The 10,572-nt window shown below is 37.8% G+C and overlaps 1 protein-coding gene across 1 annotated transcript in view; it reads right to left on the reverse strand.

Moving 5' to 3' along the window:
- Positions 1 to 33: 33 nt before the first annotated feature.
- The window catches only part of ALS2 (amyotrophic lateral sclerosis 2 (juvenile)), a 40,270-nt gene continuing 29,731 nt past the window's right edge, over positions 34 to 10,572 (reverse strand). Inside the window, 10 exon segments of the mRNA XM_009331898.1 lie at positions 34 to 1,316; positions 2,696 to 2,792; positions 3,095 to 3,244; positions 3,888 to 3,949; positions 5,620 to 5,665; positions 6,051 to 6,227; positions 7,280 to 7,402; positions 8,125 to 8,282; positions 8,837 to 8,954; positions 9,232 to 9,399. Of these exon segments, the coding sequence (XP_009330173.1) occupies positions 1,278 to 1,316; positions 2,696 to 2,792; positions 3,095 to 3,244; positions 3,888 to 3,949; positions 5,620 to 5,665; positions 6,051 to 6,227; positions 7,280 to 7,402; positions 8,125 to 8,282; positions 8,837 to 8,954; positions 9,232 to 9,399 (1,138 nt within the window). The 3' untranslated portion in view covers positions 34 to 1,277.

The following is a 10,572-nucleotide window of genomic DNA, read 5'->3' on the forward strand; positions in this document are numbered from 1 at the left end:
TAAAACTAAAAATAATTTCAGAAAGACCAATCTTTTTTACTTTATTATGAAAATTGCTACAGTACAGTCACTGTTCAAAACAGTATTTTGACATACGGTTTCTTTCCATTGAGGTGCCAATACACAAGTCATGATTACTATTTCAAAAATATGATTAGCATTATCTATGGTAGTTTGACATAACTTAAGCCACTATAACATTCTATAATCTATTCCTCCCTCCCGCTTTTTTGAGTCAGCCATGGTAAAGAACAGCACCTACAATACCCAAATTATCCATGAGTGTTACTGGTATAAATAAAGTTGACCATAAACCACAGAAGACACACACACACAAATCCCCAGGGAAATTACTTGTTCTCTACATGTTCAGAGATGCAACAAGGTTTGCTTTTTTCACTCTGATGCATAAGTTAACAGGCAAGAGTCTCAAACATAATCCATCGTCAGCTTGTTCAAGAGCATGTTCCCATTCTCCTATCACACGGGCTTCCAGAGAAAGTGTTTGTCCTCAGACCTCAGGGTAATGAAACTGAACACTACAGATTCCAGGTATTTAATTCAGTGCCAAAATTTTAAGTGGTCAGTGCCTTTTATTTAATGCATAAACAGAAAGAATGGTGAATGCCTTTATATTTATAATTCTAGTAAACAGGGAAGTCCGTAACAGTGTGATTATTTCCACAACAGCACATTAATTCTGCATTCAGCAATTCTGTTCCAACACAGATGCCTCAAAACCTTTACAGCCAAACACACTATAGGTTACCCGTTATAAATACTAACATATTTCTATTTTCTAAACAAACAAACATAATAGCTTAATTCAGGAAGACTGAATGGTTCTGTGGTGCAATTCATTCTCTTTAAATGTCTCTGTCGACAAACCAGGAATAATAAAGACAAACCCACTGCTTTAGAAGCCATGCAGTCCGGACTTTCACATGTGCTCTATGTAGATGCCATGCCTTTTTGCAGCATTGTTAACTGAAAAGGAGTAAATAATCTTTCTGTTAGAATAGGAAATCGAATAGGAAATTATTTCTTCTTGGCAAGTACTTGACAAACCAAGTCTCTAAGCTTCATCATCACTTCATAGATAGCCTCTGGCTGCAGTTTTCCAATCTTAAAGCTGAAAGTTCAGAAGAAACAACTGAGTATTTTCATCTCTAACAACAGAACTGTAACAGAGTATTTTCTAAGTGCCATTTCAGGGAAGAAAGTAGTGAAGTTCCACTGAGTAGATTATCCCACAGAGCCAGGTCGTAAATGATGGTCTAGGTAAGCTTTTCGTGTTGAATCTGGTAGTAACATGCCTGAATTAAAACAAAGTCCAGTTTAGCATACATACCAGTTCTCAGCAAGCTGATAAAATCAACCTTTTTGTGTATGATGCTTTTTTTCTATTCAAGAAAACTGCTTTCTACAAGCAGTGATGATACAGTGACACTCAAAACATGAGAATCTTCTGATATGTAAACTAGCAAAAAGAACAACAGGAGATATTAAGTTACAAATTATGTCCAACTCTTAATGAAGCGAGATAGCATGATTTAAGGACTGCATACTTCTACAGCTCCCAGCTTTGCCAAGATGAAGTACACTTTTTTCCTCACAAGTCCTTCCCTACCCTTTGACAGAAGGACCCCAAAAAGAAAATATTTTCTTACAGGACAAGGGTGCAGGGATTAAGTGTTTCAAAAGCACTCAGACTGAAAAGCAAAGGTTTCTATCATCTGGATAATTACCCTGACCTGCTGCTTGATAGCTATTCACTCCTTAATGCTGGTTCACATATGCATTGGGTCAGCCATGACGAGAAACTTAATATAAATGTCTCAGGCAATACTTTTACTCATGGAAAATAAGATTCTGCTTCTACGACAGATTCTTTGATAAATTTTAACCAACTCAAACCTTACCTTTTTGCAGCACTATAAAAATAACAGGTGTGAAAAAAACCCTGCACCCAAATATTTCTAGTTTGCACAGACAGAAAATACGATCATGTTCACCTAGCAGTTCAGCTCAAGATTTTTATTTAAGTTTCAGGTTAACAGTCTCCCTCCAAAACAACCCCACAAAAAAGCTCCACACAGCTGAATTGTCACAAGACCCATTTGTTTGAACAGTTTTGAGGTACCAAAACAACCTATTTTCATTATGGAGGTCCTAGTGTGCAATAGGATATTCATCAAAACAGATTCTCTCCCTTTTTCCATACTTAAAAAGAGAAGAATACTTAATAGAATGTGGAGAGTGACATAGTTAAAAAATCCCCCCCCCCAATGGAATTCCTGAAGCATCTTGATGTAATGTTAGACTTAAACATTATTGGAATGGCTAATCTCCAAAGCAGCACTTCATTCCAATTTTTATAAACGGCATAGGGTTTGTTATGTTGCAGGGGAACGACAAGCTACAGGTGAGCATTCAGAACAGTCAACAACAATGAATATTACATTTGAATAAAATACATTTGCACATTGCACCATTTCATTAGCAGCACCTGCAATTGTCAGGTTATCCTAAGCTCCAAGTTAAGTTTCCTTGGTCATCCTAGCTAAAAACTTCAATAAAAGTGTCAAAGAAGTTACCACCTAACGTTCATACAATTGTCCTAAGCTGATCATCATTGCTCAAAGCTGATTAATTTCCAAAGAAAGCTTTTAATAACCCTGAATAATTTTCATACCTTCAAGGTAGTGAACATGATGCCTTGCTCCCCATGCTGCAGATAAGGATCCATCAGGTCTTCAATTAAGTGCACCTCAGACCCCAAATTCCTTATCCTGTCACATGGAGGAGAGAGAAAGAGGTGAACGAAAGATACCATTATAATGTTTTTACTTTTTGTACGTGGTGTTGTGCAAAAAACATGCTTTTCCCTAACCTCATCCCAAGGACACAACCATTTCACAGTTAACTGTTCAAAATTTTGTCAGGCCAAACCAAACAGGCAAAATGGAAAGTTTACTAAGTTACAAAAAGCTAGCAAGTCGTCCTATAACAAGAAGCAGGAGCGTTTCATACAGGTAAAAGTACTCATACTGCCTATGCTCAGCTTACGACTGATGCCACTCTTAGCGCCTACCTGGCTCGTAGCACCACATAAAGAAAAACAGGAAATAAGTCATCCATAGACCACAGAAAATCTTCCTGAAGAGTCTCAAGTACATTCTGAGAGATCTCTTCAAAAGTCTGCTGGATCACCTTCAACTTGTCAGCTGGGGTGAATGTGGTACTGTTTGGAGAGCAAGAGCAAAACAGGATTAACAATAAGAAGTTACATATCTGCATCTAAATTAGGAAGACAATTTGCTAGCTAGCATGTCCCTGTGCCCAAGAAGATAAGCCAGATCATTCACACCACAACAGCCATGGCTGCCAAGGCTGTGTAGTACCCCAGGCTGTAATTACTGGATCAAGGCATGCTATTGCAAGTGAGACTGTCTTCACAGTTTTAAGGTGTTTTAACGTAGTGGTAAAGGGGGAAAAATTCCTTTCTAAAACCCTTTTCATTTCTACTTATATTCTTACGGCAGAATTCCTTATGTCAGCTAACAGACACAGAAAAGCTCCCCATACACAGGCCATTTTGCCATAACTGTTCAGAAATTCCTATGTGTATTTGATTAGACATCCTCACGCTTTTGATTGTAAATGGTGTCCTATGGACACATCTCTCAGTTGCATTTATGAGGCTATACTTCATTCCCCATTGGGAGAGTTTGCTAACATATTTAGTAGGAACTCAAACTTCTTGGTGACCTCTCTTACAAAAGTGAACAAAGAAAAGGTGACAGGTAAAGTATCACAATCAAGTAAACTAGATGCTACTATAGCAGGAACAGTAAAACACTAAAAGACAAATTTCAGAGAATTACCTGATTTGCTGTAAACATTCAACTGCAGAGGCAAAGCAGGCATCTTTTGTATTTGACGATACCTGTGTAACCATGAGAAGATTTATCATGCAGGTTTAACCACCCCACTATTCAGCAGCAGAAGAAAAGCAGCGTATCATGCAACACTGGCATAAAAGACTTCTTTTTCAGTTTTCCAGTGCAAAGAAAGGGGAATGTGCCTGGATGCTAAAGTCATCCAGGAAATCTGCCCACATATAATTTGTATGAGTTTCATTTAAAATTCAGAAAACCTGTACTGAATTCCTTGGTATGTTACAAGAATCACTGACGGTTTTGGATATCTTCCACGTCAAGTAAGACTGGGAATCATTAAATCTTAATGGTTAACAATCAAGAGGGAACCGTTAAGACTGGAACGGCTGAAACCTAGAAAAGTCATAGCAGTCAATAACCAGAGACTCAGGTTTGGAGCAAACAGAGAAGAGCAAATATGTTAGCTCTTAATATGCAACCGAGCCTAAGTCTTTCTGAAGGGAGCACGTAGGGAATGGATGGATGCAAAGAGACCTAGAGAAATTCACAGAAACGAGGAAGCTGGAGAGAGGAGAGAAGCAGATAAACATGTCTTGGCTAAAAACATCCTGTTTAATTGAAAGAATGGCCCAGCAAATAAGGTAAATGGCTGCAGAGAGCATCATATACTGCATAATTCAGAGAAGACACATGCCACATATAACTTCACAGTGGAGGGGCTGTACTCTATAACCAAAAAAACCAGTCAGAAGTGTGAAGGATTCAGAGAGCTGGTAAGAATTTTGCCCAGTACCTAAAAACACAGAAGATCTGAAGTAACTCAAGAAACGTGTTATTACTGGATTTTGTAACATTTAAAGTCTGAGTGGAGGTTTGCATCATGTGAATCATGTGAATCTTCAACTTCACGATTTGGGAAAAAGGGGACTTGTCTTACTGGGAACCCAAAGCCTCAGGGGTGGGGTTCAGAAGCAGCTTTGGTTATTATTACAAACTTGTAACTCTCAATCTCTATCAAGGAATATCACATCATCCATGTGTAGCAACTAATGATGAAAGCCATGCTTCCAATTATTACAGACTTTGCACAAGCCACAGTTATAAACAGGGAAGAGGTCATCTGAAGGCAGGAGTATCTAAATGACCGTAAGAAATTGAAAATTTCAAATAAAAGTGTACCAATTTGTAAACCAGACATGATTTAAAGTATACTGTAAACATTCAAATTGTTCAAAGTTATGATTATTAAACCACTCTTACTGGAGCACAGAGATTGAGTACTACACTATTACCATCTAAGACCAGTGTTCAGCCACTTTCAGCAAGATAATGATTAAGAATAAAAACTATACAATTTTTCTCCTAATCAGAAAGTATACAATGGTGCAACTCTCCTAATTGAGCAGCTTGAAAATTTCCTTGGTAAGACTTTTATTCTTACACTTCCATAACTGGAGACCAAACAAACATCTTCCTGATGTAGAATTCGTTAGAGTAAGACAATGTTCATTAGAGTAAGTGACAATGCTGGCATGACAGCTATTGTAAGAAATCACTAATGTAGCTTTTAAGTAGCAGACAAATTTTAAGGAAACAAGATAGCATAGCATCTCTTAAGCAAAAAGCCTGGTCAAAGATTCTTTGACTGCTTCTTCATGATCTCAGCTTCTTGAGAGAAGTACTGGGCAAAGCATCCTGTAAGGCCCAATGAACATACCTTTCTACTCTCTCCAAGGATGGATATAGCTCCTGGCCAAAATTTCCTGCAAGAAACCCAACATAGTCTATTGAGAGAGCATAGTCTTAAAGCATTTTTCACCTTATGAAAATGAAGTAATTTTCTTCTATGAGATGCAACAGCTCTTTTTACAGGATCAACTACATCTAGCACAAATAGCTGGAAAATAGCCTAATTTGAAATGCCTCGCTCTGGTTTTGTAGTGATGCGAATCTTCCTACCACCACCACCTTTTTGGAAGAGGAAAGTTTTGATTCACTCTCTCAACCATACTAACTAGCTTGAAGATATGTTTAGATGCATTTTAATCAAAGAAAAGCACTTTAGACAATAGGGTTTTTTAGTTGCTTTATCTAACTACATGCCATAATCTTTTTCTAAGTTCTGTTTTATTGTTGAAGCATACTCACGCTTGCACTCCAAGAAAACTTAGGAGAGCCATGTCAGTTTGTTTGTTTAGACGTAAAACACATTCCCAGTAAATATCTTCCTCACGTTCGTTGTCTAAGGCATACAACATAAATAGAGGAGGATAGAGTCGTGGCAATAATACAGGGAGCAGCAAGCCAAAACTGGTTACCACATAGCTGTTAGAAAAAAAAAAGAGGGGGGTGGTTTGAAGAAGAAGGTATTTTAAAAACCTAATTTTCTATAAAAATTGAATTAAAAAAATCATTGGAACAAATCTTTCATTTAGTATGAGCCTATTCTATGAGAGATAACAATAATAAAATAAGTACAAATCCATCAAATAGTATCTGTGCTAAGAAATACTTAGGAGTAATTTTCCTTTACAGTCCACATACAGGTGGGTTTGGGGCAGGGGCAGTGGTTGTGATACAGGTTTTTTGTGGTTTATGTGTTTTAAAGAGAACATTGGGCTTCTTCCTTGTATAATGTAAAGGCTGAATACTGTGCTATATTATAATTCAAGTTTTACCTCTATCTTCATGCTAATCATTTAGCCCTCATTCTGAGCCACTCTGCTGACAGCTGAACTTTACCTTCAAAGTACAAACTAGAAAACAGGCTCAAACCCATTAAGTTACCTGACCTAGCTCCACACGCTCACACTCCAGGCTTCATGAAGTCAGCAGTTGCTTGGCATCAAGCTGTAATCCTACTAGGGAAAGCTGAACTCAAGGTGCCTACTAATACCATCTGCACAGATCATCGGAGCCTTTCTCAGAAGGCTGTCTCTACTGATCGCTCTTCCTTGTTTTGACCACACCTGAGGCTGCTGTGGACAGGACAATGATGGACTCAAGGGCAGAGCTCCATGTGACTGGCTATTTCTGATGCAGTATATGTGCACCGGACCTGCATTACCCCCAGTGCTCATATCCCAAACGGTTTTCTGAAGCCCAGGCCCAAGCCTGAACTTGTTTACCCACAACAGACAAAAGCAAGTTTGGGCTTAAGTAAAGAATCATTGCATGGAACAGGGATGAAATGCTTATTGCAACTATCGCATGAAAGTTTGCTTATCAGAATCTGTCATCAGAACCAAAGCAAAAAAAAATCTGTTTATATCCATCAGTTAAACATTTGCTTGTCTTTCTTTCCCCACCCAAGAAAAAAAACTGCAAACAGAAATAAAATGAAGCCTTCCTTAGTTAAGTTTTTTTCATTTATGTACCCCGGCTCAGGAGATTCTGATCTGGAGTCAGATTTCCCACTGCAAAATGATCGCCTTCCCTTTGTCTCTGTTGCCAGAAATGGAATTGTGCTGCCCTCTTCCGGAAGATCAGGAAACAAGAACCTAAATGGCAATACACAACATGATTCCATTTCATGAAGTTTCTACAAATCACAGCATTAGAAGGCAAGATTGGAGAGGAAAGAAAAGTCAGCTGAAATAATACACGTTAGACTAAGACAGCATAGCTAACAGACGTACAGTACCATCTGCCTGGAAGAAAACTTAAGAAGGACAACCCCTCCAATGCCAAAGATACCCTTCCTACCTTGACATCACTTCCCTCCAGACAAGGCTTCTAACAGTTAATAATTTGGAGTATTTCTGCTTTCAGATTGGCAGGACCCAATTAAAGCTGTAATTGCTCTCAAGAATCTAAGCAAACACTTTATAGGAACATTGCTCATCCATGTTGGTAAGAACTTCAATGGAATACACTGCGAGTCCCCGTCCTCACTAGTCTTCTATACCCTTTGAACACTGTCTTTTCACAGCATGGATATCCAGAGACACTAAATTGGAAATCCACATTCAAGACGAGCTTCCTACAGCCATATTTTAAAGTACAACGTAGGATGGAATACACTGTGGTGAAGATTTTAATTTTTATATTTTGATAGAATTTTCAAGACTCCTTAAAAAGGTTAAGGAAACACAAGCAACCTCCAAAACAGAGTAAAGATACTGGCATGCTTGGACTGCATGAACACTAGACAGTTTCAGTACATAAGACATCTTTAATTGATTCAGCAGTAGTTTGACCTGAAAATTAAGAGTCTCATTACCTAACCAATTGGAAGATGCGTTTGAGGTAGGACTTTATCTCTCTTACAGCCTCCTGCAGTAATCGTCGATTAGCTCCTACTCCAACATAGGTCATTCTGTAGACAGCTACTAGTGTTTCCACCAGCTTGCCCAATGGATGGAGAGGAGTATCACAAGCCTGAGGTGAAAGATATTAATTGGCCAGTCAGATAGGTCAATGTCAGACACACAAAAAAGAAGAAATTCAAGAGAAATGGGTCAGAGATTCAACAACAGGCTTTGGAAAAAAAAAATTACAAATACATCAAAAAGTGAGCTATATTTAACAAATTGTCATTTGGATTATAAAATTTGTGTATTAGCTCATAAAGGAATCAAGACAGTACAGAACTTGTGCTACTACTTGGACAAGTCATCTGTCCAGTACTATTAAAATTAACATGCAATAATTAGCAAGTATTTCAAGATCCTTTGCTGGGATCCAATGTGTAAGAATTAAAACAGTAACTGCGTAGAAACTGACTTTAAGGCAGTATCCATTAGGTATATAATGATTTTAGTCTTAGTTGTGGATTTTAATTCAATAAATTAGGAAGTTATGAGCAAACATGAATGAATACAACATGGATTACAAGAGCGCAAACATGGAAGGAATTAAGGAAAGCTAGTACAAAGCGAGCTTGATGTCATGCCTTACCAACAAGCTATGAGAGCATTTGAGAGTGACAATACCTTTATCAAATATTTTTTTATATTTTCATATTTTTCTAGGGTGAAGGCACCAATGTGTTGTGGAATGAACTCCAAACTTTCCAGTGTCTGAGTATGTGAGCGGCTCAGTAGTTCTGGGCTGCAGTTATAAAAAGGACAAAGACATTGTACAGATTATTTATTTGACATACAATAGGAAAAAAACCTGAAGTTAACAACTGAACTAATTCTAAACATCAGTATGTCCCAAAAGGGTTTATAGTGCAGAGTGTTAAGAGTTCTGATTTTGTTTAGGATTTGCAGTTGTTGTTTTAACTGAACTTTTACAGTTAGTTTCTAGTCTACAGTAGAGTGTGATTCCAGTTTCTTTCTCAATACTTTCTTCATCTTGCTGACTACATTCTCTAGGAACCAACCTGTCTTTGTGTTGCCGTCGGTTGGTGGTCAGGGCCACTGCAATGTTGTCCCAAGCCTTCCATCTGTCCCCCTGGCCCGGGCTCTCACAACCAAGCTGGTTCCAACATTCTTCAAATACTGCTTTCCATTTCTCATCGGGAGGCACTGCCAGGATCCCGAGTTTCCGCCTAATAAAATGACCAGTTAGTCTGTTAAAAATCAAACAGTCATGAAACAACACATTCAGCTATAAAAACCACCTATGGCTAATGTCAATCTAGTATCTCATACTATTTTACCAAAAGCTGATATACTTAACAGTCTCTACTGTGAACCAAGTTTATCAGTAAGAATAAACCTAGAACCTACTATTTAATCCATGTCTTGACTTTCAACGCCTTTTAAGAAGAACTTACAAAAAGTTATACTTATCCTTAATTTTTTTTCCTTGCTAACTAACATACGTTAATCCATGTAACGTATTACAATGTTACAAGATTAAAATGTTTTTAATACCTACATGTGGTAACAACTATGAACCTTATTACATTAGACAAGTCAGTCTTACTCTTTCTCGTAGTCTCCCAGGAAATGGTTTGTTTAAACACAAAAAGGACTGGTTTAATTTCCAGGAAAACAGGACATACTGCGCTTAACTGAGCTTATCTTCACCACTGGTATTCATTCAGAAGACTCAGGACACATTCACGTAGCAAAGACATAGTACAAAAATGTCCCCAATATCTCACTATCCTGGAATGTACAAATAGCATAGCTACACAGATAAATACAAAGAATGGATATGTGGCTTCCGCCCCTAAAGTAGTATCTACATATGATGTTGCATGACATGTTAGGGATGTGCTGGTAGAGAGTAAAACCAGCTCAGGCATCTTTTCACTGACAGCAAATGCTCAGGAATCCTCTATAGCCAAAGGAAAACCAAGAACTGTTGTTCTCCCTATATATATATATATATCTATATCTATCTATCTCTCTCAGACATATAATGAAATTTAGGACTTTGAAAAGCTTTCATAAAGCAAATAAATGCTGTCAGGGTTAACAGTTCTATCTTGATTTAAATCAAGTGTCAGAAATCATCAGACCTTTCATTAATATTTTTCCACCACATTTGAGATGAGAACTAGCAACACTGATATTTCCACATGCTTCCAGTTTCACAAAGAAAAAGTAGGCTCTAAGCGTTTTCACAAATTATACCAGAAGATTTTCAACTTCAAGAGAGCCTGAAGATGGCAGATGAAACCCTTATTTCACAAGCAATCTTCACAAATATGTACATACATTTATTCATAGACTCCCTACTGGGATAAAAAGCAGACAGCTGCTAAGGTTGC

This window comes from Pygoscelis adeliae, unplaced genomic scaffold (assembly GCF_000699105.1).
Source record: "Pygoscelis adeliae isolate BGI_AS28 unplaced genomic scaffold, ASM69910v1 Scaffold160, whole genome shotgun sequence".
Classification (NCBI taxonomy): domain Eukaryota; kingdom Metazoa; phylum Chordata; class Aves; order Sphenisciformes; family Spheniscidae; genus Pygoscelis; species Pygoscelis adeliae.